This window comes from Schistocerca americana, chromosome 3 (assembly GCF_021461395.2).
Source record: "Schistocerca americana isolate TAMUIC-IGC-003095 chromosome 3, iqSchAmer2.1, whole genome shotgun sequence".
NCBI lineage: Eukaryota > Metazoa > Arthropoda > Insecta > Orthoptera > Acrididae > Schistocerca > Schistocerca americana.
The window spans coordinates 540,006,564-540,031,774 of NC_060121.1; the positions used below are offsets into that span (position 1 = coordinate 540,006,564).

The 25,211-nt window shown below is 41.1% G+C and overlaps 1 protein-coding gene across 3 annotated transcripts in view; it reads left to right on the forward strand.

Annotated features, from left to right (window-relative positions):
* The window catches only part of LOC124605344 (coiled-coil domain-containing protein 22 homolog), a 231,796-nt gene that overhangs the window by 140,650 nt on the left and 65,935 nt on the right, over positions 1 to 25,211 (forward strand). For all 3 annotated transcript variants that reach the window (XM_047136955.1, XM_047136957.1, XM_047136956.1), the window contains exon 5: positions 24,403 to 24,683. In XM_047136955.1, the coding sequence (XP_046992911.1) occupies positions 24,403 to 24,683 (281 nt within the window). The remainder of the gene's footprint in view (positions 1 to 24,402; positions 24,684 to 25,211) is intronic.

Genomic DNA, 25,211 nt, shown 5'->3' on the forward strand with positions numbered 1-25,211 from the left:
ATGAAAATAAGCAAAGTAGGCTAATTTTTGTGCCAAACAATCACTTACTTTAGATACCATTCGAATAGTAAAAATGGCAGCATTGAGTCTTTGAACAAGATCCTGAATGTGGGCTTTCTGTGACAGTTTACTGTCTATCTGAACACATAGAAATTTGAACTATTCAGTTTCACTAATTATATGTGCACTCTGTGAAATCAAAATGTTGGGTTTTGTTGAATTATGTGTTAGAAACTGTAAAAACTGAGTCTTACGGTGATTTAGCATTAGTGTATTTTCTACAAGCCATGAACTTAGATCATGAACTGCACTATTTGAAACCTAACCAATGTTGCACACAACATCCGTTACTAAACAAACTAGTGTCATCAGTAAACAGAAATATTTTAGTGTTACCCGTAATACTAAAGGACATATCATTTATATAAATAAGGAACAGGAGTGGCCCCAACACTGATTTCTGGGGCACCCCCCATGTGACCGTACCCCACTCAGACCCCACATCACAGCCATTCTCAACATGTGAATAATGACCTTTTGCTGTCTGTTGTTAAAGTAAGAGGTGAACCAGTTGTGAGCTAATCCCTGTATTCCATAATGGTCCAACTTCTCGAGCAATGTCTTGTTATAAACACAAATGCATTAGTTAAATCAAAAAATATGCCTAGAGTTCAAAACCTTTTGTTTAACTCATTCAGTACCTCATAGAGAAAAGAGAATATAGCATTTTCAGTTGTTAAAAGACCTCTAAAGGTGAACTGAACATTGATAGCAATTTATGTGACACAAAATGATCAATTATCCCTACATACACATCCTTTTCAATAACTTTAGCAAACACTGATGGCATAGAAATAGGTCTAAAATTGTCTACATAATCGATTTCTCCCTGTTTATGAAGTGGTTTTTCTGCTAAGTACTTTAATTATTCAGGATACTGACCATTCCTAAAAGAAAAATTACAAATATGGCTAAGTACAGGACCAACATGTGCAGCACAGAACTTTAATATTCTGCTAGGCACTCCATCATATCCATGAGAGTCCTTAGTCTTCAGTAACTTAATTATTGACTCAATCTCCCCCTTGTCTGTATCATAGAGCAGTACTTCAGACATCAAACTTGGAAAGGCATTTGCCAGGAGAGTTATGATTCCCTGTAGAAAGCAAATTTATATTTAATTCACCAGAAATGCACAGAAAATGATTGTTAAATACAGTAGATGTATCTGATTTATCAGTAACAGAAATGTTTTTACTACGAACTGAAAGACCTGAGTCGAAACAAGGCCTCCAGAGCAGACAATGTTCCATTAGAACTACTATTTCCGTAGAAATGTTGGAACACGTGAGACAATACTGACCCTACGACTTATCTTAGAAGAAAGATTAAGGAAAGGCAAACCTACGTTTCTAGCATTTGTGGACTTTGACAAAGCTTTTGACAATGTTGATTGGAATACTCTCTTTCAAATTCTGAAGGTGGCAGGGGTAAAATACAGGAAGTGAAAGGCTATTTACAATTTGTACAAAAAGCAGATGGCAGTCATACGAGTCGAGGGATATGAAAGGGAAGCAGTGGTTGGGAAGGGAGTGAGACAGGGTTGTACCCTATCCCCAATGTTATTCAATCTGTATATTGAGCAAGCAGTAAAGGAAACAAAAGAAAAGTTCGGAGTAGGTTTTAAAATCCATGGAGAAGAAAGAAAAAATTTGAGGTTCGCCGACGACATTGTAATTCTGTCAAAGACAGCAAAGGACTTGGAAGAGCAGTTGAACGGAATGGACAGTGTCTTGTAAGGAGGGTATAAGATGAACATCAACAAAAGCAAAGCGAGGATAATGGAATGTAGTCGAATTAAGTCGGCTGATGCTGAGGGAATTAAATTAGGAAATGAGACACTTGAAGTAGTAAAGGAGTTTTGCTATTTGGGGAGCAAAATAACTGATGATGGTCGAAGTAGAGAGGATATAAATGTTGACTGGCAATGGCAAGGAAAGCATTTCAGATGAATAGAAATTTGTTAACATCGAGTATAGATTTAAGTGTCAGGAAGTCGTTTCTGGAAGTATTTGTATGGAGTGTAGCCATGTATGGAAGTGAAACTTTCACGATAAATATTTTGGACAAGAAGAGAATAGAAGCTTTCGAAACGTGGTGCTACAGAAGAATGCTGAAGATTATGTGGGTAGATCACATAACTAAGGTATTGAGTAGAATTGGGGAGAAGAGGAGCTTGTGACACAACTTGACTAGAAGAAGGGATCAGTTGGTAGGACATGTTCTGAGACATCGAGGGATCACCAATTTAGTATTGGAGGGCAGGGTGGAGGGTAGAAATCGTAGAGGGAGACCAAGAGATGAATACACTAAGCAGATTCAGAAGGATGTAGGCTGCAGTAGGTACTGGGAGATGAAGAAGCTTACACAGGATAGAGTAGCATGGAAAGCTGCATCAAACCAGTCTCAGGACTGAAGACCACAACAACAACTGACCTTATATCGTCGGCCTTGTGCTGCTGACCAGACACTTTTTTCAAAACTGACCATATGGTTTTAATTTTAGCCTGTGAGTTAGTTACTCTATTTAAGTACAGATACTCTTTGCCTTCCTAATAACATTTTTAAGCACCTTACAGTACTGTTTGTAATGGGCTACTGCAGCTTGATTGTGACTACTTCTAACATTTTGGTATAATTACCACTTTGTTCTACATGATATGCTTATCCCACTAGTCAACCACCCAGGCTGCCTTTTACTGCTAGTACCCCGTTCAGAACATTCCAATGGAAAGCAACTCTGAAAGAGCATGAGAAATGGGTTAAGGAAAACATTATATTTGTCATCTATGTTATTGGCACTACAAACATCCTGCCACTCCTGTTCCTTGATGAGTTTTAAAAACTCTCTGTAACATTACGAGTCAAGATAGCTGTAACAGAACTTGAATAGCGCAAAGTTATTGTTAAAAACGCACGCCGCACGATTTGTTGCGATTTGGTCGGTCATAATAATAGTGACATGCTTTTGAATACCATTAAAATATAACGGCGATACCTGTTTAGTGTTATTGGAAATAATATGTAGTAAATTAATGAGTAAGGTAGCCGATCCGCAATGCTTTGACTAATACTCCACTGTTACAACATCTGAGACTTGATCAAGATTTTTATATTGCTGCGGATGCTTCTGAAACAGGATTGGGTGCCACTCTTTTCCAGATGGTCAATCCAGAAGATATCAGTGCCATCAAAATAATTGGGTTTGCCAGCAGAACACTCTCTAGCTGTGAACATGTGTATTGTACTGCTGAATTGGAAGTACTGGCCGTGGTCTGGTCCCTTAGAAAGTTTCGCTATTTTGTATATGGAAAGAAGATCATTGTATTCTGCGACCACAAAGCTTTATCTTTTATTTTAACAGGAAGGATGTTCCATTCACGTTTAACCCAGTGGGCCTTGCTACTGCAAGAATATGATATTACGCTCAAATACATCAGAGGGAAAGACAACATTATAGCCCATGCTCTTTCAAGACTTCCGAAAAGAAAGAATGACGACGAGTGTGAAGAACGGACTATTGCCTTTAAAGTCATGAATTTATCAAGGCAATATTGTGAGAGGCAGATTTCACAGCTATGTCGAAGTCTTCCACAACTGCAAGAAGATGATAAGTTGTGGAAAGCCATTAGACATGCTGTAAAGCAAAACACTAAGTCACTCTCAAGAACAGTATCAATTAAAATCCGGAATATTGTGTCGGAGGAAGGATGAAGATGATGTTTGGAAAGTTTGTGTTCCAAATAAATATTTAGAATCACTAGTGTGGTACACTCACTTGAATTGGGATCATTTTGGTGCCGCTAAATGTACAGCCAAAATAGAACAATACTGCTATCATCCAAATTTGGGACGTGTCGGAAGATAGAATTACATCCGATCATCCCACAACCACCTTTAATGTTGGTGTCATGTGATGTCTGTGGGCCATGTCCCATGACATGTGGGCGGTTCAAATATGTTTTGGCTTTCTATGATCTCTTTTCAAAATATGTGAAATTATATCCTTTGAAAAATCTCCACGTGCGACCCATGTTTCGCAAATTTATCAACTACTATATAACTGAGCTCGGTAAACCTATAATGATCTTGACAGACAATGCTGCTTATTATACAAGCAAAGTATGGTTAGACACTACGAAAGAACAAGGAATCCAGCACATTTACATCTCAAGATTTTACCCTTGTGGAAATCTGGTTGAGAGAATCTTCCGAGAGTTGAACCGATTTTTACGGACGTACATACCCAAACAACATTATAAATGGATCGATTGGATTTATGAATTTGAGAAAGTGTATAATGACTTACCACACTTATCAGCAAGTTATTCACCTAACCAAATAGTATTTGGTGAAAGTATTGTGCCAGAATGGATGAAGAAATTACCTGCGATAGAACAAAAGATTACCAAGAAAGAAGATATGGTGAAGAAGGTCTACGAACACCTGAAGCATCAAGCACAATTGAGGAAAACCCGTTTTGATAAAAATGTGAAGAAAGTAGTCACATATGATGTAGGGGAAGAAATTTTATTGAGAAATCACCCAAAAGCATCAACCAGGAAAAGACTGAATAAGAAATGGCAACATTTATATACAGGTCCATACAAAATAGTGAAAATACCTCATGAAGGGAGCTACCTCCTGGCAGATTGTGATACTGATGTAATTAAGGGCTTGTTCCCTCACATAGACCTGAAGAAGTATTATCAATAATGAGCAAAATATAGATTGAAGAAACACTGAATGATACCAAGACTACACTCAGAGTGGACTAAATAAAAGCACCAGTGGATAAATACGTACTTACACTAACTTACAATGAAAATTAAAGAATGTACCGACGATTTCCATGAGATACCTTCTTGGTATCAGCAACAATGACGACGCTGAAATACGATTTATCCTCTCACCGAACAGCGAGGATGGATGATTTAAAAGTGGAATTAAGAGGAAAAGAAAAGGACCCAATCCTCTCTGGTTAAACAAGTGGCCTGATAAGGGTTTTGGCCTAGGATGCCAATCGTCGAACCCGGCTGTGATCCCTGCCTTGCACAGTCGGTTGAAGAACTGAGGGCTTCATCCAAGAAAAAAAATGTGGTGAGAATATGAAGTGATTAGTGCGAAGTGTTTCTAAGACAACCTATAAACAAATGTGGAATTTAGTTAAGGGCATTTTGTCTAGGCCCATTAACTCAACTTAAATATTGTAGAATGTATGTACTGACTAGTTGAGTGAATCTGAGAGTGAGTGTATTCGCCAAAACAAATACCCTCTCCTGTCACAGTACACAAAAAAAAATAAGCCTGTTCTGTCTGGAACCCTCTTCAAGTCATCACAGTCTGGGGGGCCGTGTAACGTTACGAGTCAAGATAGCTGTAACGGAACTTGAATAGCGTAAAGTTATCGTTAAAAATGCATGCCGCGCGATTTGTTACGATTTGGTCGGTCATAATAATAGTGACATGCTTTTGAATACCATTAAAATATAACAGCGATACCTGTTTAGTGTTATTGGAAATAATATGTAGTAAATTAATGAGTAAGGTAGCCGATCCTATAAGAGGAGGTAAAATTGGGCATATTAAGGTGTTTTGCTTTATATCGACTAAGCCGATGATATGGCGTCTTTTTTTTCCGTTTACTCTTAGAAAAAAAAAAAAAAAAAAAAAAAAAAAAAAACAAGTAAAGAAGTGCTAATTGTGCGTTGTGAAAAATATAGGGGCGAATTTTAAATAGCTACAGTGTATAATCGGACTAACAAATGGACATTCAGTTACGCGAAATAGTGCATAGCGAAGTGTGGTCATTAAACTGAGTACACCTACAGGGCGGTCAATTCCGGGATAAGTCTATTCGCATCTCACGAGGGATGCGGTTTTGAGACCGTTTTTTTTTATATCACGGAGAGCGGGCTTCAATTTTATAAAAAGGAGAAAAGCTGTATCATTATCATTGGCTGTTGGTGTCAAGCAATCAAAACTGTTCATCAAAGGGTTTCGGTGAGTGAGTGGTGAATGCGAAATGAAACTGTGAACGAAGTTATGTTAAATAAAGCAGAAGAGACAAGACAGTTTGGTCGTATCTGTTATTATTCCATAAACTGTAACATTTCTTCTCGTTGTACGAAGTCTTTATAGACGATCGTTATGACAATTTGCTTTGAAGGGATCTCATTACGAGTTAAGTTTTGGGGACCTGGTCAAGAGGGGATAGTTCGTAGATCTTAACTACTGCAGCTATTCTGGAATCAGGTGCTACCGTGACCGTTGTGTGTTGTCAATGGCTTAAGGTCATCATATCTCATGCTCTAAGATCGACGCGCCTTTCCTCTTGGTATAACGGTGTCTCACGGTAACAATGACAACGCCAATGGCAAAGGACGATACGGTAGATCTCTATTGCTGTTGGATTAACTTTCCTACATAGTTTGCAATTATATGTGACATTGGTTTCAGTACAAAAGCCTTTCAGTGTTAAAAGTTGTGCATCATGGTCTGAAGGCCATTCATCCTTTTCCTCTAACAGAATGCCCATCTAGTAATGGAGAATGGATAAAAATATTGTCTATGTCTGTTCTACTATTCCCATGCACCCTGTTTGGAAAAAACACAGCCTGCATCACATCATAAGAATTTAGAAGATCTACCAACATCCTTTTTCTTGCACAATCATATACAAAATTAATATTGAAGTCACCACATATAATTAATTTCGGGTACTTCCTATAAAGGGAATCAAGAACCCTCTGTAGCTTGAGTAGAAATGCTTGGAAGTAAAGAGTTAGGAGACCAATAAACAACAAAAATTAGAAGTTAAGTTTCACTAAACTCAACTGCCCCTGCACAGCAATCAAATATCTGTTCAGTGCAGTGCAGAGATACGTCTGTGGACTCAAATGGAATACTGTTTTTTTACATTCATGGCCACTGTCCCACCCCGCAAGGAACTCCTTGAAAAACAGCCAGCTAATCTGTATCCTGGTAAAGAAATCCTCTGTATTGTCAAATTGTTTAAGTGGTGCTCCAATATACCAATAATTTCACAGTCAACATATATAAGCAGTTCACTAACATTCTTTCTTAATACCTATTATCTTCCCTCACATGATGGGATATTACCCAGGTACTTAAACTCTTTACACACTTTGATGAGATGTTTGTCATTGTCCAGGTTATTTCCCTCTTCTTCACAACAAAAATAAAAATAATTTTGTAAGCCCAACAACTTCCTGAGCATGAGCATGTAAGGTATATCTTCTTCATCATTTGCTGCAGTGACCAGATTGTCAGCACAGAAAAGTGTATACAAACACTGGTTATGTACTAAAATCCCCGTGCCCAAGAACTTTCTACACCGTGGATTCAGTGCCTTCCATGCACATACATCTTAAAAAGGGTGTGAAACAGGCAACATCCTTGCTTCAGTCCTTTAGTTATTCTGAAGGCCACTCTAGAAATTTATTTCTCTACTTTAATGAGATATTCTGCTGACGTGTAGAGGTTAATGATGCTTCTTACATTAAGTTTTGGCAGTGCACTTGACCATAGCATCTTGAACAATACCTTTAGTGACATTGTGTCATATGTTTTCTCAAGGTTTATGAAAACCAAATGACTGCTTAGGTTCCTTTTCAATATTTCCTTGATGATCTGTCTTAGGGTAAAGTTGTTACCTACACATGATCTTCCTCTTCTAATTCTAATACTCAATTTCACTACAGTAACTATCATATTTTTCGTGTATTAACACCTAAGTGTCTGGGAAATATTTTGAACATTAAGGTTATGGTCTGTTATTGAACCAGCAATTATATTTAACATTGGACTTTCTCTTCAGCAGAGGAAAGCAAAGGAACACCTTATAACATTAATTATGATACATAAATATGTAAACTTTCTCTAAGAAATTCTATTCATTTACAGACCAATAAACGAAGAAGAAAATTACGCCAAACTTCATCTCAGAAAAGTTATAAAGTAAATATAATCATATAACTGAAATAAATAAGTCCATTTTCCAGGTCTGTGACTGGTAATGTGAGTCACACCTCATCTGTAATGATATTTTGATGCCATCTAAATTAACTATTCTAGCCTCCTCCCAGATCAGGAGAGAGAATGCATCGAAAATATTTCTCATTGACCTTTCCCACAATTCTCCTCAGAATGTACCGTGCATCTACATAACAGAGAACATCTGATGCAGCACATAATTCGCTGATGATAAACTTTCCTCCTTCAATCAGTGATAAACCAGAAGACAGCTTACTTAGCATGTAATTATAATGTAATTTTTCTGTCGTGTAAGCCGTAAAGTACACACAATTATCATCCTCAGTCTTAAAACACAAACACACAATAATGCCACTCACACGATCATCAGATACTCTATTTTAAAAGTTCAGAACACCAGTATCGTATTCTTTATATCTGAAATATTTTTCAAAGATAGGTTTCCTCTCGATCATAGTTACTTTTATGTTCCTTTTATCATTTTGCATGATAAATTGTAATGATGTGAAACAAGTCATCTTACATTCACATCACACATTAGTTTGTAAGAAAGGCTACATGCTGAATTGTAAGTTTTTTATTTTTTTAAAATCTTGTGAATCAGTTCACTAAGATACACAAATGGTATTTGGAATTCCATTCCACCTATTCCTGTTGTAAGTGTTGAAGATTAAAATTAATTTTAGTCATCGTTCTGCTTGACCTTTGGGTAACATTTCCTTAAATTGCATCAGAAATGTCACGGGATGTGTAGGGTCATCTGGTTTGAAATTTATAAATTCCTTCTGGTGTACTACAGTATCGTCCAAAGAATTGGTGATTGTGCTAGTAAACTCAACATTCTGTTGTAGACCCCCCTCCCCGGAGTCTTGCCACTCTTTGGCAGGTTTTTGCTTGGTTATCACGGGGCCCCAGCCTTTGCAACATCTTCTCCCTTCCATGCTGCATGTCTATCCTCATTAATATTCTTTTTCCCCGCCCTCCGGGAACATGTCTGGGGAGTTATTGGGAATGTTCCACATTGTCTGTCATTGACATAAGAACAGTATCACCACTGTGTTTCGTTCCCTTTTCCATTCTTTGTTTCCCTTCTCCTCTTGTTCCTCCACTTCGGCATTTGAGGTTCCTATTTTTCTTCGTCCTCCCTGTGTGCTCCTGAAGGCCGGTTCACGCCCGTAACAGGTGACTAGCTAGTGCATAATTCCCAGCCGTGGGTCATATCCCTGGTGCAGGCCAGACCGATGGAGGGGTAATTGTAGGTAATGCATAATTCCCAGCCCCGGGTCATAACCCCTGGTACAGGCCAGGCCCAGGGAGGGGTGATTGTCTGAGCTTCTACCTTCCCAAATTGCCGATTGGTCCCTATGTCTGTCAGGAGTTGTGACCTGAGGTGTGAACAATCACCTAAGGTGGGTGCACCCCCTTGTGAAGGGGGCCACCAGTTGGAAGGAGCACGCCATCGGAGACACTGGCAATCGTGGGGGGATTTTCTCGCAGTGAGCCAATCATCTTTACAATCATCTTTACAATCAACATTAATGGAATGAAGCTAACAATTCAGAGACCCTTCCAGCTGCACAACGGTTCCTTGTGATCTCACGTACTGAAGATGGTCAGTCCTTTGCAACAGTAAATCCATTTATTACTCAGAAACATGTTGATGCCATTGCCGGTTCTGTGAAATCCTGCTCTCATTTACGGAATTGCATTTTGCTCTTGGAGACTACTAATTCTCAAGCACAACTACTGTCTGCCGCCTCGCTTCTCCATGGCTACACTGTTCGTGTCGAGGCCCATAGAACTTTGCATTCTTCCCGTGGTGTTTTTTACACTGGGCTGCTCCATGGTCTGACCAAGGCCAAAATCCAATCTTACCTTTCTGATCAGGGTGTCATTGCCGTCCATCAGGTGATGAACAAGGTAGATTCCTCATTAGTGCCCACCCACACCGTTTTCCTTACCTTTGATAGAGTTGTGCTTCCATCCAAGATCAAAGCAGGCTATGAAATTATCACAGTCCGACCGTACATTCCGAACCCAAAGCACTGCTATCAGTGTCATCATTTCAGCCACACTAAAACATCTTATCGACACCCAGCCAAATGTGTAACCTGCGCTAGGGATGTGCATGAGGATGATTGTCCGCCTCCTTCTCCCCGCTTTATCAACTGCAGCGGCAGCCATGCCGCCTCCTGTCGGGACTTTCCCACCTATCTCAATGAGCAGGCTGTCCAGGAGATCTGCATAAAGGAAAAAGTGCCTCACCCAGTTACTTGCAAGTTATTGGCTAGTCGAAAACCCTGCGTTCTCCCATCTGACACTTATACTTCTGTTCTTGTTACCTCTTGCTCCAAGAAGGACATGGCCACGCAAATATGCAGCGTCAAATTCAGCTCTGTGGTTATGAAATCACCCAGTGTCAATATAGCATTTTTATCTCCCTGTCCATCTGTGCAACAAGCCATCAAACTTCTCGCCTCAAGGGGCAAAGCCAAGCCATCAAACTCTCGCCTCAAAGGGCAAAGCCACCAGCTACACAACCGGTAGGCCGGAAAGCACAGAGTAGAAGTCCTGTGAAGACTTCCTACATCACTCCAGTCAAACTACACCTGAGTCTTCCTCTGCTAACTGGAAAGGCTTGAAGAAGTCCACAAAAGGCAAACGGTCTTCTCCTTTGCCGTCTCGAAGATCCTCTTCGATGGTGTTGCCACATGATACCTTAGCCCGGCGAGCCTCCATGACGCCAGTGCACACCACCAACCATTTTTCTGCGTTGGACTCCACAGACCGACAGCACAAGCGTGCCAGTGCTTCTGTAGATTTCGTGCAGCAGGAGCCTCCTGCTTCTGTGCCCTGTAGCAGCGAGTCTTCGGCTGTCACTCGGCAGCAGCTGAGGTGTCACCCCTTCATTTCTTCTTCATCATGACTCTCCTCCAATGGACCGTTCGCGGCCTTCGGCCCCACAAAGAGGATTTATGGCTGCTTTTAGCACCGCAGCATCCCCTTGTACTCTGCCTTCAGAAAATAAAATTGCTTCCTTATGACCGGTTTGAGCTTTCACATATCTTCCCGGTTCGTTTTGATCTTCCCCCTGAGGTCAGCATCCCATCTCATGGGGGCTTCTTGCTGCTCATAGGGGATGACCTTAATCAACCCATCTCCCTGACTACCTGTCTGCTAGCTGTTGCTGTTCACCTTTTCCTTCCCCACCTGACTTTCTCCCTCTGTACCATTTATGTACCTCCATCCTTCGATGTCACCAGGGCAGACTTCCTTCAGCTTATTGGGCAGCCACCTCCCCCATTTCTGCTACTCGGTGACTTTAATGCACGTCATCCCCTTTGGGGTTCTCCCAGAAGGTGTTCAAGAGGTGTCCTCTTGGCTGATCATTTTAATCAATTCAACCTCTTCTGCCTTTACACTGGAGCACCCACTTTCCTTTCTGACTCCTCGCACACCTATTCTCATGTGGACCTATCCTTCTGCACTGCCCAGCTCTCCCATCGTCTTGAGTGGTCTGTTCTTTCTGACACCTACTCGAGTGACCTTTTCCCATGTGCTATCCATTTTGTGATTCCTACCCCACATATGTGCGCATCCAAATGACAGCTTACTAAGGCTGACTGGCGGCTTTACTCCTCCCTGGTGACCTTCAATGAACAAGATTTCCCCAGTTGTGATGACCAGGTGAAAGATCTCACAGATGTTATCCTTACCTCTGCAGAATGTTCCAGTCCTTCCACTTCCTCTTTACCACGCCGTGTCCCAGTCCCTCGGTGGACTGAGGCATGGCACGACGCAATTCGCCTGCGGAGATGTGCTCTCCGCGTTTTTAACCATCATCCTTCGATGACAAACTGCATTCATTATGAACAGATGCATGCAAAGGGTTGTTGTGTTCGTCAGGATAGCAAAAAAGCAGCTGGATTTCATTCACTAATTCTTTTAACAGTTCCGCCCCTTCCTCTGTTGTGTGGGCCAACCTCCAACAGCCATCTGGGGCCAAGACCCATTCACCAGTTTCCAGACTGACAGTAGCAGACAGTGTCATCGTATTATCAACCTGCCTTCCTCCATCGGAAACGAGTGGAGGAGGTTCGGGCGATACCCTTCTCTTCTTAGAATCATGAGTGTTACAATTCCATCTTTATAGTTAGGAAGCTAGATCATACTCTGTTCATCCCAATCCTCTGCTCCAGGGCCAGATGCTGTCCACATTCAGATATTGCAGCTCCTTTCTCTTGCGCGCAAACATTTTCTGCTTAATACATACAACTGCATCTTGGCAGAGGGCACATTTCCCAGATGTTGGCACGAAGCCATCGTTATACCCATACCTATGCCCTGTAAGGCCAAAAACCTTCCTTCCAGCTGCCATCCCATCTCTCTTACCAGCTTGTTTGCTAGGTGATGGAATGTATGATTCATGTTCAGCTGGTATGATGGCTCGAGTCATTTACTAATGACTGCAGTGTGGATTTTGAGCTCACCATTCTGCAGTTGACCATCTTGTAACTTTGTCCACCCATGTCATGAATGGTTTTCTGTGGAAATCCCAGACTGTGGCAGTGTTTTTTGATTTGGAGAACCTGCTGGAGAACTGGTATCATCCTCCTCTTTACACATGGGGCTTCCATGGCTGCCTGCCCTTTTTCTTTCAGGAAGTTTTAAAAGACCAAGTTTTCAAGGTGCATGTGGGTTCCATCTTGTTGGACTCCTTTATCCAGGAAACCGGTGTGCCTCAGGGTTCCGTCCTGAGCGGCGTCCTCTTTGCTATTGCCATTAACCCTATAATGACCTTTCTCCCGCCAGGCATCTCCGGCTCCCTTTTTGTTGACGATTTTGCCATCTGTTGCAGTTCTCCATGGACCTGTATCACTGAGCGTCGTTATCAGCGATGTCTCAATCGTCTTTATTCCTGGAACAATGACAATGGCTTTCACTTTTTCACTGAGAAAACTGTCTCAGGGTGTATACGACCTGGAACAACCGGGAGATTTGGGAAAAACATGGGAATTTTTTCATCTGGGAGAAAACCGGGAAAAACCCGAGATATTTTTAGAATTCCAGGAATTCTTCATTGTTTTAGTTTTCAGTTAAATTTTTGTAATTTTGACTGGTAAGAACCAATACTCTATCAAAGGATATTACTGTATCCCGTTACTTCAGAATAATACTACAGCAATAAAACGTAAACAAGAGAAAAAACGAAAATAACTTAAACTGCAAAGGAAATGCGCCATATACAATAACGACGCACAATGCTCATGCAAGCGTCTGCCAATTGAAAATGTGTCAAAGGCCTTAGGAAAACTTCATAACAACAAATTGCCTCGAATGAGCATGAAGTCGCAACTGTTTACATTCGATTTGTTTTAGCAGCTACGTGTATACGGAGTTGATTCACGTTTGAGTAGTAGATTCTCCCACTTCTAGCTACAGGAATGTGGCTGTTGGCTGTGCAAGCAGTTGCAGCAAGCAGCTAGATGCTACTGGGAAAAGGGGGCGCAAAATTCATATTCTTGAGGAAAAAAACTTGTTTCACAAAGCGCCTAGCATCCAGCGCACATTTGTCTATCGATTATTCATATGATTTTGAAAAGTTTCCCTGTTGGTTTTTGAACATTTTTGAACACATTTGAAGTTGATTTCTGAATGAATCATAAGTAGACTTTTGAATAGTGTACATGATGTCTCTGTCAGGAGGACCCTCGTCACATCTAGAAAGGGGACGGGGCAATACAAGATGAGGGAGTAAAGCCGAATGGATGGATGCCAGTCGCTGTCTGATTATGTGGTTGATTGAGTTTGCGAATGATCAGTGTTGTTATAATTACTAGCAAAATCCATAGATTCAGACTACCAGAATGGAAATAAATGACTGACAGGAATAACAGGTGAGAAAGATTACGTAGTATCTTCTCGGTGTATCCAAGAAAATGAAATTATGACAGAAAATGTTTGGTGGGACCGCTACACTAGTAAGGACCAGTAGTACAGTCCCTGGCCAGCAGCCGCTTAAGTTCTATTCTGGAAGTAATGCGGAAAACGTGTTGTTCGAATACCCAATAACGCCTAACCGGAAAATAATTGCGGGATAACTAAACCTGTGAATCTGGCAGGGTTAGGGAAGTTAATCGGCAAACAAATTTTGACAATGGCAGGAATAGCTACAGAATTGGTGATGGCAAGATCGATTGTTAGAACGAGGAAGGAGAAGAAACGGGGACATCACACAAATTATGGAACAATAAGAAGATTCCAAATTTATATAAAAATTTCGTAATACTACTTTTCAATTTCATGCTTGAGAAGCTGGTGCGTATGAATGGAAATGTGAAACTATTTCCTAACATACAGCTTTTTGCTTGCAACAGTCCTAATAGGCATTTGATATTGGTACTTCGTGGATTATATTCTGTCGTGTTATAAAAGTGGCCATTTGTGCCAAAACAGTCGCGTTTATTTGTTGTGTTACAAAATTGCTACCGTATTAGAAAGGCCTATTTTGTTTTATCTAGCAGACAGTGACAGAATAGACGTAATCAGATTGAGAAACCACACAAGTCTTGAGTATTATTTGTATTAACAGGTTTTTCAGTATTAGATAACGACATTTCGTTTGACGAACTTTGATGAAGTAATAGATTCATTCTCAGAAAGGAATAAAGCTGCAGCAAGATTAGAGAGGAAAAATGCTAGGAGCTAAGGTTTGAAGAAATGTGTAATTTCTTGCTTATCTCTTGTCAATATTGGTTTTATATATCCTACATTTAATTTTATGTCGCACAAAAGAGCAAGTTATTAACTAATAGGCAACAAAGAGTTCAGATTTTCTCAAGAGTTCTTATTCTGTCGATTACAAATAATCCCATCCGCTATTAATTGAGAGTTTTTTTTAAATCTTTTTTTGAAAAAAGACGGGCAGGCTGTCAAACCGGCCGACTGGGAGCAGGAGAGGCACCATCGGACATTTCAGTTTCCACTCTCCTGAATATAGTTTGGACGTGCGGTAGAAAAATGCTTTATGAAGAGGCGTGGCACTGCACTTTGGCATACTTAAGACCAAATAATATGTCTTACATTTCCTCGAATACATATGTTTTATGTTTCAGACTTTTCCGAAAGATGTGCGCTGTAAGATGAACATATTTTGAAAATTCGAATTTCTTAGTATTGACCCGGTTCGCAAATGTCGTACATCCGGGGCTGATGCACACAGCAGCCTGAGTTATAGTGGGTAGACTCCACATGACCCGTGTTTACATTTAGTGATTTTGCTGTTTCCCCTTCGTTTACTCCCATGTCAAATGAAAACAAAATGGATATATGTAGCCGGGGGCTATCAAGTGAATTAAAACACATTCACGTAATTACGGAAGGCTAAAATATGTCATTACTTTCAGATTTTATTTTATTTCCACCTTTCAGACAGTCTAATCGGCTTGAGGGACAATAAAGTTGTTTTTGTCTGTTTGCTAAAGAAATTTGACTTTCGTTAACCTTTTCCGCAGAGGCAGTCAATGTATTTGAAACGAAATGTTTATTTTCACAGTGCTGGCTAGTTTCAACTGTTCGCTGCATTTCAAATGCACGTTTTCATTTTCTGGAACGTATGGCATTATGCCGTAACAAAGAACCAAACATGATATAACATAGTGTTGGTGCTCCAAGAAAATTTACATCCCAAAAACCACACTGAAATGCTTGATATCAGGTCGAGGTCTACTTCATTGGGAATCTGGACATTCGAATGTGCACTTTAAATGTGCAAATTTTAATATGGTTCACGGGGGGTTTGAAAAGCATTACTTTCGAAGTAAATATCCTTTTACGTAAGTTGAACTATGTGCAAGAATGTACCATGAATTTATTAAATCACGGAGCGTTTGACTCTCATTTAAAAATCAACTCTTTGATGACGAGCCATTTAGAATTTCGAACCCTGAAGATCAGACATTTATGCCATTATTAAAAATTTTACTGGCACGTTTGTGTGATATATCTTAAAGTGTAACACCGCGCAAAAAAGATCAACAGTATATGAGAAAGCTTAGCTTGTTTTACAGCTCGAGACCAATATTATATGTGAAAGCTTTGCTTTTCTTGTAGCAACACTATGTATATTAATTTAAACTATTAACTTTCCCTGTTTGTGTGTTTGTGCTACTTAACAGTGATGTTGCTGTTGCCTGACTACATCACGTGTCTTATAATCTGAATATCCACTGTCATCGGCTGGCGAGATCACGTGACATGAGCTACGAACGACTTACAAAAGCGCATCGAAATCTCAATTTCAATGATTTGGAAAGTAACATGCTGTGTTTGGTGGAATTCCAATGTATACTTTTGTAATACGAAAATATGCAGCTTACATGTTGCTGCACGTCAAAGATTTTTTCAAAACGTGTCTTTTTCCCTGAGTTTCGTTTTCTAAAGTGCCGGGAAATAGTACGCCCGTGTAAAAAAATCATAACCATCCAAAGGATTGATAAGGGAAAATATACTGTCACCAGGGAGAAAGTGTGTTTTTAACTGGGAAATCTGGGAAAATCTGGAAATTTTTTTTCCTTGTCCACGTATACACCCTGTGTCTGTATGAATTTCTGGTGGTACAATGGTTTCTCCTACCATCGTGGGCCTGTTGCTCTTCTGTTCGTTGAAACTATGAAATTCTTGGGGCTCTTTCTTGACAGGAAAATCTCTTGGTCCTCCCGTGTGTCTTAAACTGGCACAGCCCGCTGTACGCAATCCCTCAATGTCCTATGTATCCTCAGTGGTACTTTCTGGGGTGCCGATCGAACCACCCTCGTGTGTTTGTACTGGTCCTGTGTCTGTTTGAAACTAGACTATAGGTGCTTTGTTTATGTGTCTGCACGTCCATCTCTCTTACACTGTCTTAACACTATCCACCATTGTGGTATCCGTTTGGCCACTGGCACCTTTTATACTAGCCTGGTTGAAAGTCTGTATGCTGAAGCTGCAGAACTACCATTGCCCTACTGCCATCACTTTACGCTCAGCAGGTATGCATGCCATTTGTCCACCATGTGCGGCCACCCATCCTGCCGCCTCCTTCGATAATTCCTTTGATCACCAGTAGGGGGAGTGTTCCTCTTCTCTGTTACCTCCTGGAGTCCGCTTTCGGCACTTGCTCCGGCAGCTTTCACCACCTTGGCTTTGTGAAGCAGCCCATGTTAAACTTGGCCTTCATTTGCTTCCTAAGGATACTACTCCAGCCTTACTCTATTGCCCACAGTTTCACGACCTTTGCATGGAACTTCGCGATAGTACATTTGTGTGTACTGATGTCTTGGAGTGACCTTGGCGCCAGGTGTGCCTTCATCATTGGTGCCCACGTTTCGATATTGGCTTTTGGCACACTGCTCAGTATTTACAGCCAACCTCTTCGCTCTGTATCAGGCCACGAAGTACATCTGGCAACACAGACTTTTCAATTGTGTCATCTGCTCAAACTCACTCAGTGCCCTTTGAAGTCTTATGTGCGCAATACACCGCCCATCCCGTAGCGCAGTGGGTCCAGGAAAACTGTCACTTACTCGCTCTTGGTGGAGCCACTGTGATGTTTATGTGGGTTCCTGGTCACGTTGGTCCACCAGGAAACGTGGCTGCTGACTCTGCTGCCGGTGCTGCAGTCCTCATACCTCAGCCCACTGGTTCCTATATTCCCTCCAGTGATTTCTGTGTTGCCATCTGTCAGGAGGTGGTGTCCCTTTGGCATTGTCATTGATCCTCCCTTCATGGGAATAAGATCCGGATTATTAAGCCTCTCACAGCACCTTGGACCACCTCCTCTTGGCCCTCTTGCCAGGTGGAGGTCATTTTAACTAGGTTGCATATTGGGCACTGCTTTTTTGCCATCGTCGTTTGATAAGTGGTGCTCCTGCACCACTTTGTACACATTGTGCCCAAGTTTTAACTGTGCGCCACTTTCTGATGGAATGCCTATTTTTTAATCGTTTACCGTCTCACATGGGTTTGCCATCTGAGTTATCGGCCATTTTAGCAAATGACGCGTGGGCTGTCGACTGCGTTTTAGTTATTATCTGTAAAAGCAATATGGTGAAGGCCATTTAATTTTTAGTTTTGGACTTCCGTTTCTGTACAGTGTCTTTTGTAGCCCTTTCTCTAAGACCCTGTTTTTAGCTGTCTTCTCTTACGTCAGTTGGGATTGATGTATAGTCATTTTTTAACCCCCTCTCTGACTTCTTGTTCTTTAATTTTGACTTGGGCACAGATGACCCCAGTTGTTTTTGTGCCCTAAAACAAAACAAACAATTCTCTTGTACCTTTGGTTAATCTCATTCTGATAGGTGTTTTTCCAAACTGGTCACAGTATTTGTGGCACTAAATATTTCATCGAAATTTCTATTTTCTTCTAATGCCCCTATATACCATGCATATCTGAAGATTTGATCATAAAATCTCATGAATCTCTTTTTAAACTCCACATTGATTTTGTTTTCTTCTGGGTTACAACATTAATTAAGTTTGGCATGTAACGTCATAGGTAAATCTAAGATCTACACTAGAAAGTTTATCCAATTTTGTGTTTATCTCATTATATTTTGTTTTAAATCTGTCATGTTATTTGATAACTCTACTGTATTGACTTCAGTAGTATTTGTTAACTCTTCTTAGTTTTCTACAGTATCATTTAAAGAATCAGGTGTAGTGATGAAAAATTCAACTGTAGCTCGTACTTTCTGCTCAACTAATGCTTGTTTCCATTCCTTCAAACTACTTAAGGTATTCGGGTTAATAGTTATTACAAAAAATTCTGTGCTATGTCGTAATGCCTTTTCACATTGTCTTGTACCTGAAATTTGGTTATTTATCCTTTAAAGATTACAAGAGGAAGACTTAACTAGTTCAATATGTAGCTTTTTACGTAATTTTACCAAGGTTTTTTCCTATTTTAGAAATGGTATCTACTTTCATGGGTACTTCCTCTAATGGTTGGCCATGGTTTATGATATTAATTTTTAATTCCTTTCTTTGTCTTTGAAGTGTAGTAATACTTCATTTAAAGTGTAGTAATACTTCATTTAATTCTACCACTTGATTTTTGCTACTATTCGTTAATCCGTCCATTTGACTTTTGGTAGTTCTAATTTAGCAAATAAGGCCACAAGTTTTCCCTACATTTTGTGAGTATTGTCAGACATACAGTAAGAATAGTAGTATGCCTGATAAATTACTTTAAAATGTCATTACACAGTTTTAACCCCACTGCGCAACACTACAAATGTATATATCTACAATTCCACCCACCAAGTCACTAAAAAAAAAATCTCAGCGTGGGGCTTTTTACAGCTGATTTAATGGGGCACACTGGTAGCTGTACTGCACTGCTAATGCATTGCACCTGGGCAAAGCAGTGTCGTGATCAGCCACTGTGCTTCTATTGCAAGTTACCTGACTGACTGCTGTCCTGTGAAGCGAAGCCGCAGAGGTGTTGCGCTGGTTGGCTGCTGCAAAATCTTCCTCAGTGATTGCTACTGTGCCTGCAGCCTCATAATCAGCATGCTCAAACTTCGTTTCGCTAACATAATGTTTCTTGACTGATATGTCAATGTTTATGTCAACACATACATATTTATTGTTGACCTGGTTGCTCTGGTTTGCTAATACTGTATACTTCCTTTGTTGTGATGATTCACACTTACTCGTTTTTTTTACCAGATCACAGAATTTCTTCTTAAATACAGTAATTAAATTGGGGGGACACTACGGCATGTGCTCATCTGTGTCATCTTTGTTCTTTACTTTGGGTTGCTGTAGGCATTGTCATACATAATCTTCCTTTATTTCAAGAAAATGCTTTTATCATAACAAAAGCTCTCTTGCTTCAGTGCCTTTTATCCCCGTCACTCCATTTGGGTGCCAAAGTGGGTTGTAACTGAACCAATGACTCCATGAACAATCTGTCACCCTGATGGCAATGAGCAAATATACTTAATTAAAGATTCATGGTTGCCTTTTGTTTTCTGGATGCTATGGACCTGTTACGCTGTGCCACTACTTGTACCATGCGACTTCTTTGTCATCTGCAGAAAATTGAAGGCAGTAAGAGAGCTCATGTCTATGTCAGCTTGTTACAAAATGATGTGACTACCTTCTTAGAGAACTCTTTAGTACAGGGTGCGTCAGCATTCATAGTAGGATATAAAAACACACCATCAGGCAGCAACTGTAATTTATTTATTACCTCTTATGTCAAGTAATAGTTTAAGGTATGCCATTTATTAATGTGTAAGTTATTGTCCATTGCGTGGATTACTTTTTGAATATGACTCCTGCACAACACATTCATCTAGGCGGCGTTGGAAGCTTTCCATAACTCATCGTAACATATTCCCTGGGACATTGCCGACAGCAGTTCTGATGCGATCCTTCAACTCAGGAATGGTGGCACAACGTGTTCAGAACACTTGTTGCTTCAGGTAGCCCCAAAGGAAAAATCCTGCACGTGAAAGGTCAGGTGAGCAAGGCAACCAGGAAATGTCACCAAAACGTGAAATTACTCTACAGGGAAGTGTCTGTCGCAAGAAATCCATGCAAATTCTGGCTGTATGCGAGGTCGCTCCGTCTTGTTGAAACCACAATTGTTCCACATCCACATCAACCATACCTAATTGGGGAAGAATGAAGTCTTGTAGCATCTTTAGGTAGCGTTCATGGGTGACAGTTACAGCCACACCAATGTCATCCTCGAAGAAGTAAGGACCAACAATACCAAAGGAAGCAACCCCACACCACACTGTGACATGAGAACTGTGCAAGGGCTTGATGTGCAGTTCATGTGGCTTTACATCACTCCAATAACGCATATTCTGTTTATTCACTGAACCACATAACTCAAAATGAGCTTCATCTGACATCAGGATGGTGTGCAACATTTGTGGATTTTGGCGAGGAGATCACGCATGGTTAAGCAGAATGTTTCATGTGAAACCCAATTGCGAGTCCTAAATTCCTGAACAATCTGCAGCTTATACGGGTGAAAATGGAGATCCTCGTGCAATATTTTCTTGAATGAGCGATCGGACATATGCACAGTTCGACGATGAGCAGATCTTTTTGGGCTATGCAATAGTGCAGCACGAACATTTTCCACGGCTTCTGCTGTCCGCACAGTTCTTTCACTTCTTCCTTGTTTGCCATTGCAAACAGAACCTGTTGTTCGAAATACACGTACCCACCTCAAAATGATCTGTCCATCTGGAACTTTCCCGTGACATCCCAAGTTGAAATGTTGCCGAAATAGATGCTGTATAGCAATAACAGAGTTGTTATTCTTGAAATAACTTTCAACAGCAAAGGCACGATGCTGTGCACTCCGCTCTATATCACTGTCACACTCAAAATGGCAGCTCATTAGTACACGAATGCAGCATGAGCTGGCGCACATTCCTGCAGTATGTCGTCGTACTACGCAAGTCAAATTACGCTATGAATGCTGCTGCACCCTATATTTGATCATTTTCATATTCAACATTTTGAATGTTAGGCGACAATTGTCTCATTACGCAGAACAACATATCTGGAGCAAATCTCGGAAAAGAACCTAAGAGAATGACATTTCTCCTCAGCTTCTTTCAGCTGTTTCTGGGTGTGGTCACTGTAGGCAGAGGTGCCTGCTCCGTGCCTTCCAAAACACTGCTATGCCATAGTGTAAACATCATTCTCACAGCAGGTATTGACTCTTGAGAGCATCACATCTTACTAATGTCCTGTGCTCGTGCTTTTCTCTTCTTCTTCTTCTTCTTCTTCTTCTTCTTTTTCTTCTTCTTCTCCTCTGCGCAAACCAAAAACAAAGTGCAGGCAGTGGGGATTCGCTACATACTAACTACCTAAACAACAGTTTTACACAAATGTCTTTCATAAGATCCACATGGTCCTACTTTGAATACCATGCCACTTCCCTTGATGTTGATCTCGTCCTCACCGAAGGCCAGCTACACACTTCTGTCGACATTAAACCTACCAACAAAGAACAGTACTTACAATTTTGACTGTTGCCATCCTTTCCATGTCAAATGTCCTCTCCCATACAGCTTTGTCATCCGAGGTAAACGTATTTGTTTGAATGCGGACTCTTTACAACAATACACCACCTTTCTCACGTCAACCTTCACTGCACATAATTACCCCACCAGCCTAGTTAAAAAGCAGATTTCCCAGGCCATCACATCCAATCCTGGTACTGCTGATCCCTCCACAAAACAACTTCAGGGCACACCATTGTTGACGCAGTATTATCCTGGTCTGGTATGTGTTAATCAGCTGCTTCGACAGGGCCATGACTTCCTAAAATCATGCCCTGAAATGAGATGCACTCTGTCTGAAATTTTGCCCAACACACCTAGAATAGCTTTCCATCACCTCCCCCCCCCCCCCCCCCCCCCCCCCCCCCCCCCCCCCCCCCCGTCCCCCCGTCCCCAATCTTCACAATATTCTTGTCAGACTTTATGCTCCTCCTGCACTCATCTTCCTACCCTATGGCTCCTACCCCTGTGACCGTCCCTGCTGCAAGGCTTGCCCTATGCACTTATCACTGCCTATAACAGCCCTGTAACTGGCAAAACATATACTATCAAAGGAAGAGCCAACTGCGAAATGACATGTCATATACCAGATATTAATTAAACACTGTTCGGCCTTCTATATCGGCATGACTACCACTAAATTACCAATTACGATGAATGGGCATATGCAGAGGGTGTATACTGGCAACTTGCAATATCCTGTTGCAGGGCATGCTCTACAACATGACATTTATGACCTTGGCACCTATTTCCATCTTGATTCTTCCCCCAGACACCCCCTAGGTGGGAACTAGCCCAACAACATGTCCTTGGTTCTCATCACCCATCTGGCCTTAATTTATGTCAATTTCTTCCATCTCAGCATTTCTTCATTGTAGCTACTCCATTTTAATTTCCTACATCTTTCATTGTCTTTCCCCTCTTTTTTTCACAACCCCCTCCCACCTCTGTTATGTACAATCCACTTAGCTTTTCACTCATATTAACTCATGCATGATGTTTAAGCAGTAATCTCTGTCTGCATATTACCCTGTCTTGTACCTTTACGTTCTCAGGTTTTCAAATCTCGTCCGATGCAGTCCCCAACAATCAATCTTTCCTCCTCATCCTGTATGGTAAGTCTCCCGCAACCCCTTTTCCTAGACCTCTCCAGTCCTTTTCTTCACCCTTCTTCCTTCCCCTTCAACCCTCCTGCCTGAAGGAGAAGCCACTGGCTTCGAAAGCTTGCCAGTTAAAACGGTCTTTTATGTGTGTGTTCTGCCGCTGCTTGATGAGTAGATTTTTTTATCTATGTGTACACCACCTCGAGGATGTAATCAGAATTGAAAACTGGTGTGGCTCGGAATTAATGTTTGGTATTCAAGTTTAGAAAAAGAAACTGTATTGGTTTAGTTGCTCACGGGGGGGGGGGGATTACAAAAAATGGTTCAAATGGCTCTGAGCACTATGGGACTTAACTTCTGTGGTCATCAGTCCCCTAGAACTGAGAACTACTTAAACCTAACTAACCGAAGGACATCACACACATCCATGCCCGAGGCAGGATTCGAACCTGCGACCGTAGCAGTCCCGCGGTTCCGGACTGCGCGCCTAGAACCACGAGACCACCGCGGCCGGCGGGGATTACATGGTGAGGTTTGCTGGGGGACGAGAGAAGATAAGTCCAGTAGCCACAGGCCCATCTTAAAGGAGAAGGAACTAAGGCATTAAATGTCTGCTCATGGTAGCAACCCAGAACAGAACAGAACAGAGAGAGACATTTTTCATTCGGAACACCGAGAGGCTTCATTGCCAAGGCAGTGTCTTTGCTGCTGCTGATTTGGTCTATTCCGGCATGAACTGATCAGATGGTGTCCCATCAGCTAAAAGGCATTGGATGAAAAGGAAGCCTCTTTGTAAAATTTAAATAATTAAAATTACTTGTGTTTGGGGCCTTGGGGCACATTTTACACATGATAATTACCACTAATATTTGCCTCTGGTACTCCATTCAGTGAGGCCCATGGTGAAAATATTATTAAAAAACCCATAAGTGACTGAATGTGTGTGGTTTTCTTTTTTTTTAGTTGAAGTGTCAGAAATTTGTAATATCATAGATTACCCCCCCCCCCCCCCCCCCCCCCCTCCACCCCTCTAGCTTCATATGGCTTTCATGGCATGTTAGTTTGTTTTTAAGAGTATTTTTGTTGCTCATTGGATGTATTCTTCACTCTTATTTATGTGTTCTAAGGATTATCAATTAATGTTGCAGCATACCAAGAATACACAGCTCTTCATTTGCCATCATTTCCGGAGCAAGTTAATCCTGATGGACAGATTTTGCCTGCTTTAATTACTACTAACGCATTCTTACTGCACTGTCAGTGTGATGTGTTACCATCAGCGAGAAGCCTCAAGAAATGGCCTCAGCAATTTTCGGATTGTTTGCTTGATGGTGCAAGACAAAATTCTCATGCACCTGGTGTGGAGTCGGTACCACGAGCCCGAGCAGGACCCAAACCACCAGTGAAGCAAAAGCCAGCATTCTTACAGGTAACTTAATGATTATTATTTTAAAAATTATTCTGGGAATCTAAAATGTGAAACACATTATTGCAAAAAATGGGAAGTTCAGGTTGGAATCTCAGCAGCACAGTGTGTATCAAAAAGAATCCTCCAATTTGACACGTCTATGTTCCTGAAACTAATAAGTATATACCATGAATTTTGTTTTTTGATGAACGGGAAACTCAAAAAGTTTTTTTTTTTTTTTTTCCCCTCTCCATACCTTTTCATAGGTGTTCAGAGAATTGCCCCCCTCCACCTTGCTAAGAATGAAATTACAAAACTCAACGCATTGATGTTTGTCACCTTCATGAAAAGCTTGCAGTAGCTGAATTTTGTATGGTTTTATGTGTAAACGTCAATACAACACTTGGCAGACAGACATTGGGGGCATGTTGAGCTGTCAAGCTGCTTGGCAGATGGATTTCTGCAAACTTCTTATGAAACTATGGTGGTTGCATTCGATGTCTGTGTCAGGCACTCGGGGATGGCCCGGTGATTTGCCTTTACACAAAC